Source organism: Taurulus bubalis (assembly GCF_910589615.1).
Source record: "Taurulus bubalis genome assembly, chromosome: 12".
NCBI lineage: Eukaryota > Metazoa > Chordata > Actinopteri > Perciformes > Cottidae > Taurulus > Taurulus bubalis.
Genome location: NC_136600.1, coordinates 16,415,284 through 16,429,863, shown reverse-complemented (window position 1 = coordinate 16,429,863; position 14,580 = coordinate 16,415,284). Strand labels below are relative to the sequence as shown.

Genomic DNA, 14,580 nt, shown 5'->3' with positions numbered 1-14,580 from the left:
ATTCTGTCATTTGCAGACACTCCTAATGGCACCTTTTTCTTAATGGGAAGGATATTCAAGAAGGCTGTTTGCACCACTGACTGGCCTATGATATGCTAATGTGTAGGAGATATGTGACAGATTGTATTGAAAGTGATAATAAAAGTCTGACTTCCAGGTTTTCTAGATGACATTGGGTAGCATTAGGAGTGCTGAGTGTGCTCTATTTGTAAGTAAGGGTGTTTGACCATTACATTAATCAAGTCTGTGGCACAGTTAGGAGTACACGAGTGAATTCATGACAGCAGCAATGACAAAGCTTTGTGTTGGTAACCCTCCGGGTTATGTTGTGGTAAGCAATTGATGAGAGGCTGCAAAAACAGCATTTCTATTCACCACCTATACTATATATTGTCAGTGGTTGTAATAGCACTCCAGAGTGAGTAGGGATGAGAAAGAGGCAGACAGTGTGTGGTGGGCAGGACAAGCCTTTGGTTTACACGTACCAGCATCTTTAAGAAGGCTCAGTCTAGTGGGATTGGAGTTATTACATCAAACTGGTGCCAGAGGAATTCTGGTGTCGTACCCACTGCTGATAACCCACTAATAAATACACCACTACTTTTAATACCACTGGCACTTCTTGCACTACGTGAGTTGTCTCTGCCCCGATCTTCTCTGTTTACTTCTGCTGTTCTGGTGTGGTGTGACATCTCACATGTTCTCTCTGTACTCCCTTTTTGCACAACACTTCACACAGATGTTTTGTAAAGAAAATAGATTTTTCTTTATTTCATGTCTAAAGGAATACTAAGAATAAACAAACGATTATGACATTTGCTGTCCTGTTGTCTTTGATTTCTTATTCTCTGAGCAACATACTTGCAGAAGGACGCTTCTGTCTCGGAGCGGTCTATTTTATGTCAGTGAGTCTTCTCACTTGTTGTCAGCCATCATTTATGTGACGTGTCACATTCTCACCCCTCAGGCCTCGCGTCCCAATAATACCAGCTTCCATAACCAGGACACATCATAGCTAAGCAGGCACAACAGAGATATTAATAACCAGGTCAAAGGTAACGCTAATGCTATTAACGCCTGCTAGACTCCAGGCCAGCAGTAGATACAACCTGGGCTTTGTTGTACTCTTTTTACAAATACATCTGCTCAAGATTGATTCACATCACCTTTATTTTCCACGATCTCTAAGTAATCACAGAAAAATAAGATTTGCATTAAAAACAGATACAAATACTTAAAGTAACAGCCATGTTTTATGTATTTTCTTTCTTTGACTTTCTCTATTTGCAACAGTTTTTGAGCAGGTTTCAGAAAGAACATCATATAATTAGGGCTGCAACTAACAATGATTATCTTTGTCTTTTAAATCTGCTGATTATTTCCCCAATTAATAAGTTTGTCCATAAAATGTCATAACACTTTGAAACATCCAAGGTAATGTCTTCAAATGGCTTGTTTTGTCCATCTTGACATTTCCAAACCCAAATAATTCACATAAATCAAAATACAGTATATATCTTTGTTTGATCATGTGTCATACTAACCATTAATTGATATTTAAAAACTTAACAATGATGTTTTTCTAAATGTTAGAATAATTATATTCATATAAAGTGAACAATTTGTGTTGGAAATCGCTGCAGCCCCTCATCATAGTGAAGGGTTAAAGATTTTAATGGCTGCCGTGTTCTTTCCATCATCTGCGTCACATGGATTATAGAAGGGGAACAGAGGAACCTCAACCATTCCCATAGAAAAGGTATAGATTGGGGCCATGGTAACAGCATTATAGAAAGACACCTCCTCCTTTTCACAGTCTAAGAACACACCGATGCGGACAAGTCGGACAGATACGTTGACCTTGGTGGGCTTTGGGTCGGTGGAGACTTGGACAGATCCGCCATACAGAGCCAGAGTCCAGAAACCACTGGAGGTGCCAGTACTATCCATCTCCCCTCTTGGGACATCCTCTCGTGCAACACCCAATCTCCACGCTGTCTTTAGTCCAACCTCCACCTCCCAGTAGTGTCGGCCTGTCATGAATCTCTGATGGCCCAACACACAGTAATAATAGTGGAACCGTTGTGGGTTTGCCTGGCAATCCTTGGTGTCCTTGTCCTCCTCATACCATACTGAAGTGCAAGACTGGGACAGGGTCAGATTTGAGTGGGCTGTCTCAGGGTCCATGGTCATTGATGTAATATCTGTAGGCAAATAGAGATTAAGTAAGGTGAGTTTGGTTGTTGTGTTGCATGTAAAATATAAAATGACGTGTGAACATACTTGGATAAAGGCAGCTTTTCATGTGCTTCCATATCCTGTACTGTATGGGCCCCACAAACTGGCCAGAGCGCACCTCAATGTTCACCTCTGCTGGAGGAACAAAGCTGACCTGAGACCTGCTTGGACAAGATGGGAAGAGGGGAGGACTGAAGGATGAATGGTAGAATATAACATGGTAGACACACCACGGTGAGGATTATGGAGATGGATTGGTGAACAGATATGAGAGGAAATGTTAAACATGCATAATGAGATGTGGGGAAAACAGTGGAGAAAAAAAATGTTTGGTTAAGAAAACCTGCCTTTTTATGAGATCTTGAATTTCCTGCAATGAGAGAAACATTTGAGCAAATTTGGTTGAAATACTAGTGTACAGCAATCAACAACAGTTTGGACTCCAAAAGCAAATTGTGACATCAGACTGATTGCCTTGTGCTGCCCATTCCTCGTTGCTGACTAATGTGTCGTCTTCCTTTTGTCCTTTCACTTTTAAATGAGAAATTGATTCTGACTTTTAAAACTAGGAAAGTCAACAGTTTAGCCAATCAATGTCTATAATTGATCAAATGAGTGCCGACGCATAGAGGCAGAATAGCTCACAGGGAGGTCTGCACTGCAGCACTGGGATTTGGTCCCTTTGATGTAAACCTGCACAGTCACATTGTTTCCCAGCAGCGCTAAGCTCAAAGGAGGCCGAACACGAGGAGCAATTATAGACAGTTATTTTGACAAGTCACGAGTAAGGTAAGTAAAGTATTGACCCAGGCCAAGGGGAATGCTTACAGTGACCCTGAAAAACCCACATGTGGCTCTGCTGTTGTGCAAAGAAGTTTCCAGAATGTTTTATGGAGGGAGTTCAAACTATTTTCCACCTCCCCCTTCTTTCCCCGTTCACACATTAGCTCAATCTAAGTCCACATTTAAATCACCCCATCACCACTTTGTATAGTTACAGTGTAAGCCAAACTGAAGTGCTAGTCAGATGTAATCTCTTCATGTTCATTCATTTTTTTTCATAAAAAAGCGCTTCCTCACTGTAAGCAGTTTAGGACTGTTCTCTTCAGCCAGTTTGCTGTTTAGCACTGCGATTGCTCTCTCCAGGTCTCTCCCCTGCGCTGCTATTTTCTTCTCTCTTTCCTTCAGCTGCTTCACTTGTTTCTGTCTCTCCCTCCTCAGTCGCTCCAGGTCCTTCCACTCCTCCTCATCCAGGAAACGATGGAGGTTCTGAAACTCTGCTCTGATTTCTCGTTCCAGATCTTCAAAACTGTTCTGAAAGACGGAGAGAAAAGATTAATGATTATCAATTCAGCCTACGCTTGACAATAAATTCAGTGTTACCATATGGATAGTTGATTCAAAATTGGCCTCAGTGGAATTGTTATGAATATGTACTCATTTAGTTTGTGTTAAACTGGAATCAGTATAAAAAAAGGGTGTATTTTTGGAAAATACAATGATTAATAATGCAGCAACAGTACCTCTACTTGCACTGACTCTATGTACGTCTCTCCCTCTGCTTCTCTGCACTCATCTACCTCGTGCTTGATTCTTTTAATAGCCTGGATAAGCTTTCTCTGCAACACACACACACACACACACACACACACACACACACACACACACACACACACACACACACACACACACACACACACACACACACACACACACAAAGAGACAGAGAATTGATGAAAAAATGACAGAGAAAAAATGCACATGGAATAGAAATGTTACTTATTTAATAAAGTTTTTTTGGCCATAAAATATATGAACTTTCAATGAAATACAGTCACATGATGAGAGACGATGTGCCCAGTGTCAGCTGTTCTTGATGCAGCAGGTGAATTACAGAAAACACAGAGCTTACCTTTTGTTCACTGAGAAGGCCTTCGTTGCAGTTGTTGTTGGTGTCTTTGGTGTGGTTTTTGTACATTCCAGATTCTTCAAATTGGACAAAACAGAAATCGAGAAGATTCTTGAGAAATACAATACAAGTATTAGACGAGAGTCAGAAGGAGTGACAAATTTGAGGACACAACCATGCCAAGAAAGACAGGGGGAGAAAAAGAGAGAGAGAGAGAGAGAAAGAGAGAGAGAGAGAGAGAGAGAGAGAGAGAGAGAGAGGGAATCACACATGCCAGCGCAATGAGAACAACAGTCAAAGGACATACTTCCAAGCAGCAAATTAACAGAATAAATTGTATTGACAAGCACAGCTCAGTGTCCACAGCCTGACTTGAGAATATATGGATCCATTAAGAGGAGAGGAGAGAGAGGAGAGGTGGAAAGGAAGCAGATGACTCTAGCTGCCAGGAGGGCGTGTGGCTGGCTGTTTGGCTGGCAGCACAGCAATTTATGGCAGTAGACACAGAAGAGTCTATTTCTGTCTGCCGGTGTCTTTGGAATCAAAGAAGAATCTGTCGGTGGAAAGAGGCAGATACTGTGTTTCATATCTGCAGTTGTTTTGCCCGGAAGGGTGACAATGCAGATTTATTTTTGCAAGGTGGCTCCCTTTAATGTCTAGGGGTGTGAGATGTTTCAGTGCTTGTTTTGTTGTCCGTGCCCTGCTGGGTTTCATATCTTCTGAGAGGGCGGCCCTGTTTCTCAATGTACAGCATTTCTGTTCTCTTCCGTATAGCAGTACATAGTGTATGTGCATCCCACTGCCCAGCCAAGAGTTGTTATACCTTTACTTCTTTCTTAGTCTGTGCCAGTCTCCCCCTTGACTCACAGGGGGGTCTGGATATGGGTATGTGCAGTGAGGCAGCATTACTCATCTGCAAATGTTCCTCATCTATAATTCATAGTGCTGGGTTGCAGCAAGTCACTGTGCTGAGCTAGGGTTGAGCTGCACACTCAGTGCACTACATTATTTGGCAGGTAGAGGGGACACTGAGAGGATGATTCAACAAAATACAAAGGATTACTGCAAGAAGTCATGGAAGCATGCACAGCAATTCCTGACTGAGGATCAAAGCAGCTCTAAATCAATGTTGGCTATTTCAAATTAATGAACTGTATCTTTACAGTGTTACAGCCAGATAAAGACAGATAAAATGAATGTATCGAAAACAATGCAAACGTTATTGTCACTCTAAAAGAGCAAAGTTTGTCTGTTGGCAAAAGATATGCAGCATAATTGAAGGCTATTACTGTAACATCAAGCTCCGTCCAACAGTAGTTTTTCCAGAGGCTGTGCCACAATAAACACCACCGACACACACACTGACACACACACTGACACACACACACACGCACACACATGCATGCACACACACACACACACACACACACACACACACACACACACACACACACACACACACACACACACACACACACAGACATATATTTCATCCCTGTTGCTTCTTTATATCTTTTATCTTGTGTGTTTATTTGTATCTTCAAGTTGTACGGCGCAACTATGACAAGAAATTTCCCCTTGGTGATTAATAAAGTATCTATCGATCGATCGATCGATCGATCGATCTATCTATCTATCTATCTATCTATCTATCTATCTACACACACACACACTTGCTGTTTGTATTGCTTTGCTTTGTTTTGTCTGTCTTTGTTTCGTCTTTACTCCTCTTTCGGTTTATTCCAATGTTTTGTAAAAAGTACAAGAAAGGCAACGTATTCAAGAAGATGAATAAAAAAATTAACTGAATTGAATAAATCCAGAATGTATTAAATATTGTAATACATAAAATAACAGTGGCATTTATTTGATTCGATCAGACAAATAATCCAAACAGGATTAGTGAGTATGTGATTTAATCAGTGGTTCACATGAGGAGCAGAGGGGGGCGGTAATGCACCGAATACGCCGGCTGCCATTAAAACCCGAGAAGAACAAGAACAAGAAGGAGCAGCAGAAGAAGAAGACAACGACGTCACGGAAGTAAACAAAAGCATGTCGAACAGACAGACTCAATCAAGAGGTAGCACACGGGGTTCAAGGATAAGATAACTTGTAATACACCGACAGCATGTTTTAATAAGGACGTGCATATTTGAAATACATCTGGTTGTATATGTTTGCGGCCCGTGAGACCAGCAGCTCTGTGAAAGCTACTGTTTAGCTTAGCATACGGGTACCTCCGTTTGTCTTGTGTCGTTCCCAGACGAGTTACTTCAGGATGTAACTTCAACTGTAACGACTACAACAGAAGGTAGACTGCAGTGTTTCATCGTGCATGTGTTGTTTCAGAAATGAACGGTCAAGCTGACGTGGAAGTCGACTACAAACGGAAATACAAAAACCTCAAACGAAAGTTAAAATTTCTTGTCTACGTGAGTACAATCATTCTGAGTCTGAAGAGTCAATTCATTCTGTCTGCAGTTTACTAAAACATGCTTCGTGTCCGGTTTTCTTTCCCCAGGAACAAGAATGCTTTCAGGAGGAGCTGAGGAGATCGCAAAGAAAACTTCTCAAAGTTTCCAGAGACAAAAGGTGAGGTCACATGAAGATGTGTGGAAGTTAAACAACATGTGCGTTCAGTAAACCGTGATGTCATCCACTTGTTTTCTAGCTTCCTTCTGGACAGACTGCTGCAGTACGAGAGAGTAGATGAAGACTCCTCAGGTAGTTATTACACCTCAACCTGAAGGCTTTCTGAAACCACTGAGTCTTTATTACTGTGGCCATCTGTCATTTCTTTCTGAAGAGTTGAAACCAATCGACTACAGCGTTGGTTCAGGTTTTCTTGTGTTCTGTTGCAGATTCAGAAGCAACAGTTTCTTCAGACAATAGTGAAGGAGAAGGCCCCAGGGAGAGGGAACGAGAACGAGACGGGGCAAAAAAGTAATCAGCATCATCGTTTTTTCCCCCTGTTATTTTCATGGCTGCACTAAAACATGAGGCTGCCACTTTCAGATTGATCTGCTCCGGAAAACATTATAGAAAACCTTACTTTTTGGATGAGAACAACAATTATTATTATAGTGTAGATGGAAGGGAATGCTAAAACGAAGACAAAATAAATCATGAAAATAATCATTTTTTTAAATTACGCCGGCTTGCTCTTACCCATTGGACAAAATGGACCAAAGTGGGGAATTCATTTTGAGCTCTGAATGAATTTCTATTAATTTCCCTGCTACTTTTTCTTTTTTTTCAGGCGAAGAAATAGTCCTGGGTCGTGTCTTCCCTCATCATCCTCCCCTCATCTCGCCCTGCTTTCCCGTCCTGGTATGAATCCCCTGCAGTCATCAGGCTCTGGACCCTACCTCAACACCGTGAGTTTCCATTTCCCTTTCTTTTCTCCTCATCAGCAACAGTTGCATTACTGCCTCTGTCATCTCATCAGCAAACATAATCCCTGTTTTGATTTGGCATCGCATATATTATTTTGTCATTTTATCCATGAGGTTTTTTTTATCTCTTTATTTGTTGAGTTTTTGTTTGATGCCTATAATAGCTTCACTGTCCTTGCATTGTTCATTCTTCTGTGTATGTTTTTTTTTGTGTGTGTGTGTCTGTTTGTCTTGTAAATGGCTTATGCCTGTGTGCACATGTGTTTGTGTGGTCATTTGGCAATTTGGGGCCTGCATGTGTGTTGGGCAGATGCCCTTCCTACCAGAGTATTTGGCTCCCCCAGCTGAACGAATGAAGAAAGAGAGAAAAACAAAGACGCCTAAAAACAAGAGAGACACAACGGGGAAGGTGAGAGAGAAAAGGGGAAAAAAGTATAAATGAGATCAAAAAAATGCAGATATTCCGCTTACTTTTTACATCCTTCATATGAATGTGCCATTTATATTAGGTGGTACATTCTAGCATTTCCAGTAGGTTATATTTTCGTTACAGCTTATTTACATTTGACTTGCACTGTTGCTGACAGGTTTTCATATACATTGTATTCAACTTTATTCAATATTACCTATAAAGACGACATTTCAAGACACTTATGTTTAGTCGTTTACATTTTTTTAAAGTTTGGCATGCTGAAATGACCCTCTGGTCTGTAAGTTCATGTACATGCTGCATGCTTTGTCCTTTATTATTGTACGTGTGATGCGGCCGTCCAGCCATACTCCATATTCCTTCATTACATCGCCAATCCTTTCGTCATTCCTAACAAGTTTGCTTTATTTCAAATTTCTCTCAGGTTGTTGCCCCAATGGCAGCTAATTACCCATCAGCCCCTGCGGTCCCTCCGGCAGCCAGCGGCCCCTTCAGCTGGGTTCCCAGACAGATGCTTAGTGGAGATGCAGCTGAGGAGGAGGGAGAGAGCGATGGAGACAGCGACAGAGGAGATGAAGACAGAGGGGAGGGAGACGAGGCTGAACTGGTCATTGACATCCCTAATGAGTGAGAGCCGGTGTGTGTTTTAGATGTATTTATAACCAAGGGATGGAAGGTTTTTGTGTGTGGGAGTGAAAGACAGAATGTGACTGAATGTATTTAGTAGTGCATTAGATAATTTTCAAAACAAAAGGAGGGCCAAGCTCCCCCCTGTGGACTTTTGCTTAATTGCAATATCACTGTTAAACATATCTCCCAGATGAATGTGGTTTTGCAAAATTATGTTCAGAAATAAATCTGTAACAAAACAAGAGTTTGTAAGCTTTAAGAAAAATCCACTGCCACTGGAATGATAGGATACTTTGCTTTTTAAGCCGTTTCAAGTGGGCGGCTGATTTATTTTTCGAATAAATATTCAAGTTATCTATAAACTGTGACTACAACTAGGTGTGTCCTGCACAAAGACAGCTTTTCTTTGTTTGATCTCAGACTTGGAATACATTAACACTGCAGTCCATTAAAGCTGTTTTAGTGTGATACGGATTTTTCAAATGTTACATCGTCTTTGCTCGTTACAAGAAGTTTTGTCATTTTAACTTCTACTGTTTGTTTTTTACAACTTACCTTAATTGAGATGTATTATTTTTGCTCCTATCAAATTGTGTCACAGAATACAATGTACAATGTTCTCATTTCAGATCACTAAAAGGTTTTGCTTATAGTTAAATGGTGTCAGGTTTCATTCACAGATTCTGCTGACAACATGCTACAGAGGCTATTTTAAATAAAACAATTTGTTCAGGTTGTCATATGCTTGTTTAAAAAATAAAAACTCTCATTGCAAAATTTTAGATGCAGTGTTGTATAGTATGCCTTGATGCCCTACCCAAAGCTTCACACCCTAAAAATCATTCCAGAGCTGCAGTCAGTCACTGAGGTATGCTACAGTCTGTGTGAACACTCGTTGCAGGCAGGACACGTGTACTAACAACATTCACACCACTAAAGCTATGAATAAGGAACGCTCATTGGAACATAGTCCATGTTGGTTTTTGCACATGCTCTTTGTATGCTTGGCCTCTGCTTCTCTTGATAGAAGCACAGTGGTACATTTGGCTCATATTTGCCATAATTACGCAACATGAAGGCAGCCTGGCAGGACTCCACTTCTTCTCGATGTCAAAAAGAGAGCTGGTTATGTTTTCGTTTCCTCTGTCAAATGCACATGTAAAGAACAATTTGTGCCAATATAGTGTCTCAACAGGCATGTTTCTAATATCAAGGAAAGCCTTTTTGCAAGGCATGACAGGGATTGTGTTTGGTCTGGCAAGTTAAATCAAGAATGGCTGCACTCTGAGTGAAACAATGACCCCGTGGTTTTGACACTGTCAGGATTAAGCTTTAATGAGGATTTCATGAACTGACATTAAATTTAGAGCTCAGTCTCCCACATTTTTCCTGGGGTTTCAAGTGTGAAGGCCTGCTTGATATGGGAGTATTTTAAAGCCACTGTTTTTACTTAATACAGATTCAACTCTTGAAGGAATGTGCTTAACAAAAGTGGACCATTCATGGGATTTGGTTTGTACACCAACCATTGTTTTGGAATGCAGACTTACAGGTAATTGACAGCTTTTGATGGGTGTGCACTCGGCTTGTGTACCTAATAGCAATGGGAGTTAAAGGTGTAACCGCAGAGCGTTTAAGAGGGAGGGCTGAAGTGGAGGTACAGCAGAGGGAGAGTCAAAGGGTGGAACTGACAGGGGCAAGGTTGTCAAGGAAAGGGAAATACAGGAGTAAGCAAGATTGTGCCTGCAACACAGACTCCCTGAGAGTATAGCTGACTTTAAAAGAAGGAAGACATGGTTGGACACAAACTGGAGGTGAGGACAAGGAGCGAATAAGAAAACATCAAAGCATCGGCAGCCAACCTTGGCCACCTTATCGTTTCCATCTATATACGGAAAGCACTGGATTATTTATACGCCTCTCCGTCTTGCTGTGTGTGAGAGAGGGATTGTGCTGCGCTCACCCTCAACATGCTGTGTCCTGCTGCTGTCAGTGCAGCGGCTGTCTGCCTGCTGGCGGTGCTGGGTCTGGGCCTGTCTCTTCCAGCTGAGGACAACTTGGAGTCAGGCGACAGCCTCTGCTCCCACTGCTTCTACAGACAGATGCCTCCTCAGGGAGCCTCTGCAGGGTTGCTCTGCCACAGCCTGCCTGAGGGACAGGCGTTCGCCACTCTGTCCAAAGCGGCCTGTGGCACAGCCGTCTTCTCTGCCTTCCGTCTCAGCAACGGATGGGCAGAGAAGGAGGTAAGGACACATCTATTGTACTGTGTTTAAAGTAGGGCTTCCTGTTTTTGAGTGATGGAATTTGATAAATAGCACAGTACAAAATTGCAGATTGGTGTTCCAGCATACAAGCAGTAAATTATTGGTGTAAATACGTTTTCTCAAGTACAGTTTTGAGGTACTTAGCTTGAGTATTTCCATTCTATGTTACGTTGTACTCCTACTCAATGGCATTCTACATGTACCTGATAGTTGCTTACTTTTCAGATAAAGATTTAAATATTACATAAGATATGATGAGTGTGACTAATACAGAACAAGTACTTTATTTGTGATACTAATGTATATTTTGAGACTATACTTTGATACTTTTACTTCATGATATTGAATGCCAGACTTTCACTCTTAAATTATGATTTTATATATATAGTTGTGTAAAATGTCTGTATACATCTTCCACCATTGCACTAAACATTGTAAACAGGCACCTCTTGTAATTTAAAGTCCCTGCATTTGAAAATGTAATGTACAGAAGATAAAAACAGTTTAGCATTTGTACGTTGCAAATGTTCTATAGATGTATGTAATACTATTTAATGGGAACTTCTGAACATTTTAAACAATTCAATAACATTTAATGATTCATATTTGAAAATATAAAGTAAAGTATCTGAAGGTAATAGAGTGTAAATGATTAGTTTACAAGTAGATCCTGATGCAGTCATACTTTAACACGAGGTTCTGCTTTTTTATTTTTGTATTGCCAGACAAAGGAAGAAGAAAACATTAAAGTATCAGTGCCAGCCCTTCTCAGAGGAGACGGGGATCCATCTCATCCTGTCTCGCCCACAGAGTCCCCGCTTCAACACTGGGACTCAACAGTCACAACACTGGTCCAGTCAAGCATCTCTCCCCGGTGCAGCACTTTAGGGGGTGATCTCTACATCCTGACCGGGGTTGGAGGTCTCGGGGATGCTGAGGAGTGTCAGACAAAGCCGCAGTGGTCTGCAGTGTGCTGCTCTGTCCCAGAGGGGAAGAGGGGCTTCAGTGTGGGGTTAATCAGAGAGACAGGGGAAGGGGAGAGGCAAGTGAGCGTGAAGGAGCTGCAGGAGATTCTCGGAGTGGCAGAGCTGTTCTCAGAGGGCTGTGGAGGAGCAGATGGAGAGATTGTTGGAATCAGAGTAGGTCTTCACAGTGAGGGGCTCCCTGGAAACATAGACAAGCAGGATGCAGATCTTACTGGTGAAAACACAGGAGATAAAGATGATTCAAACACTGCTGGTCAAGTCACTGGCAGAGAGGAGTTTGGTTCAGGTGCCACTGAAGGAGAGGAGGTTGGTTCAGGTGCCACTGAAGGAGAGGAGGTTGGTTCAGGTGTCACTAAAGGAGAGGAAGTTGGTTTAGGTGCCACTAAAGGAGAGGAAGTTGGTTCAGGTGCCACTGAAGGAGAGGAGGTTGGTTCAGGTGCCACTGAAGGAGAGGAGGTTGGTTCAGGTGCCACTGAAGGAGAGGAGGTTGGTTCAGGTGCCACTGAAGGAGAGGAGGTTGGTTCAGGTGTCACTAAAGGAGAGGAGGTTGGTTCAGGTGCCACTGAAGGAGAGGAGGTTGGTTCAGGTGCCACTGAAGGAGAGGAGGTTGGTTCAGGTGCCACTGAAGGAGAGGAGGTTGGTTCAGGTGCCACTGAAGGAGAGGAGGTTGGTTCAGGTGCCACTGAAGGAGAGGAGGTTGGTTCAGGTGCCACTGAAGGAGAGGAGGTTGGTTCAGGTGCCACTGAAGGAGAGGAGGTTGGTTCAGGTGCCACTGAAGAAATCGAGCTGAGCGATTTGACACATTCAAGAGCTACCAGATCAGGGTCTCCTGAGTCCTCAGCTGACCATGACACTGTGGATAAAGAAGAGACAGACACAAATTCCAGCAGCACCTTGGTGTATGTCCTCTCCACCACCTTGTCCATCCTTAGAGCTCCGCTGCAGCCGGTGATCTCCACGGTCACTAAGTTACCAGGACAGGTAAAACAAGTTACGGAACCCTTTAGATGTATATCAATTTATCGTATTTAAAATAAAGGGCTATTCCAGCAATGAAGTAATACACTACCAGAAGGCTCACATTGAACTGGTTGAAATATATGTATCTTACACTTCCCATAATACAACGTCATAGAGCCTGCCTCACCCCAGTTTGTAACACAGGCCTTCTGCTACAAATTTGTAGACTGCAAGGCCAAGCCTGAGGACATCTTCAGGGTATTTTTGTTAGACTTTAGATGGCTCATCCAGAGCAACAAAAGACGTTATACAACTGTTTTCACAGACTGAGTAGGACTCCTCGTCACAAGTTTATTAAAGAAAGTGTAGAAATGGGTAATTTGAACAATTACATGCAAATACTTGATAATTGCAAGTGCTTAAATACAAAATAATGGATAATTAAGATGATCATGTATTACTAAGTGAATGAAAAAAGGCAAAAAAATAAATAATTAAACTGAAATGCAACAAAAGATCATAGAAGTTAAACATTACTAATCATAACTTGTTTCTGCATTTGAGTCTTTGAGTCATTTGAGTCAATCTTTCAAGACTTTATGAAATAAAGCATGGAGATGTCTGGTGGAGTCAATTTGAAGAGAAAAACAAATCTGTTTTAACTGTTCAGCTTCAGTGTTGTTTAAACCCACTATTCCAGTACCCTTCCCCAGAGACTGGAATAAGGTTTGGCTGGCAACAAGTGTTAACTCATTATATGCCTTCAGGTCATTTTGTAATGTTGATAATCACACATTTGTATCTTCTTTTGACTCAGGTGGCATACGTTCTTCAAGAAGACCTTGGGGTTCTGTCTGCACTTCCTGGTGAAACCTACTCCCTATGTCACCTCTTGACTTCGGACCTCTTGTCTTGGACCGGCTCAGCTGGAGAAACGCTACTGGGAATTGGGGGAAACTGCTGCTCCAGCATCTACTACTGCTCCTCCTCCATGCTGGGGGCCCTGTGGAACAGCTGCCACACTGGGGTCACTGGCACAGGGACCCTGGCTGGAGACACAGTGGGGATATTTGGCGATGCGTTGGGTAATGCTTGGTGGGTGACCAAGTTCTTCGGAGGCCAGCTGTGGAAGCAGAGCGAGGGTTTCATGGGAACAGTGATGTCAGAGATGGGGGGTCAGGTAAAAGCTGTCGGTGGAGGGTTGGGGAGGCTGGTGTGGAAAAGTGGAAATGGGGTGGGTTATGTGTTTAGACTGGGAGTGGGTTTAATAATGGAGATGGTGGATACAGTATTTGGGGCGGTGAAATGGTCTTTTGAGAAGGCATCAGAGTAAAAGGTGGACCACAAGTCCACATGAAGATAGTGACAAACTTTATTTTTCTCAAGTTTTGGTTTGTGAATTTTTTAGCTTGTAAGAGTGTGAAAGGGGGTACTATTTTGGTTTGATGTCATTTAAACCTCAGCTATTAGGATAAGGATAGCAATATGTTTCTGAATCCAATTTAGTAAATTGCTAATTTCTTACACTGTAGGTCTAACACTTCACTGTGGCTGGCTGTCCAAATAATCTGCTGCTGGGATAAGTGACCCAACTGTGATTAAAATAACACAAGGATTGTGGATGTAATTGTTCAAAACAATTATTGTATGATAATTGTTATGATAAATGTTTGCTCACGTGTACATTTTAATAAAAGAGGATGCTGGCATACTGTTTTTGTCTTTGTTCTGTCTTTTTCTTTCCAATGCTCATGGTAACACACAA

At 42.0% G+C, this 14,580-nt stretch overlaps 3 protein-coding genes across 3 annotated transcripts; 2 read left to right on the top strand and 1 right to left on the bottom strand.

The window, feature by feature from the left end:
* Nucleotides 1–1,142: 1,142 nt before the first annotated feature.
* On the bottom strand, nucleotides 1,143–4,216 carry LOC306744589 (zinc-binding protein A33; the record flags this gene model as incomplete). Its single annotated transcript, XM_079227269.1, has 5 exons — nucleotides 1,143–2,204; nucleotides 2,284–2,429; nucleotides 2,586–2,608; nucleotides 3,436–3,552; nucleotides 4,151–4,216. The coding sequence occupies 5 exons, from the start codon at nucleotides 4,214–4,216 to the stop codon at nucleotides 1,651–1,653; spliced, it is 906 nt and encodes a 301-aa protein (XP_079083395.1). The 3' UTR covers nucleotides 1,143–1,650.
* Nucleotides 4,217–6,191: 1,975 nt separating this feature from the next.
* On the top strand, nucleotides 6,192–9,332 carry ino80e (INO80 complex subunit E). Its single transcript, XM_079227005.1, has 8 exons — nucleotides 6,192–6,230; nucleotides 6,500–6,582; nucleotides 6,672–6,742; nucleotides 6,822–6,874; nucleotides 7,012–7,093; nucleotides 7,410–7,527; nucleotides 7,856–7,954; nucleotides 8,400–9,332. Exons 1-8 carry the CDS (start codon nucleotides 6,203–6,205, stop codon nucleotides 8,604–8,606), a joined length of 741 nt encoding a protein of 246 aa, XP_079083131.1. The 5' UTR covers nucleotides 6,192–6,202; the 3' UTR covers nucleotides 8,607–9,332.
* A 1,083-nt stretch (nucleotides 9,333–10,415) lies between these two features.
* LOC306744588 (uncharacterized protein) lies at nucleotides 10,416–14,524 on the top strand. The gene is made up of 3 exons (XM_079227268.1): nucleotides 10,416–10,848; nucleotides 11,595–12,836; nucleotides 13,633–14,524. The coding sequence occupies exons 1-3, from the start codon at nucleotides 10,576–10,578 to the stop codon at nucleotides 14,146–14,148; spliced, it is 2,031 nt and encodes a 676-aa protein (XP_079083394.1). The 5' UTR covers nucleotides 10,416–10,575; the 3' UTR covers nucleotides 14,149–14,524.
* The last annotated feature ends 56 nt before the right edge of the window (nucleotides 14,525–14,580 follow it).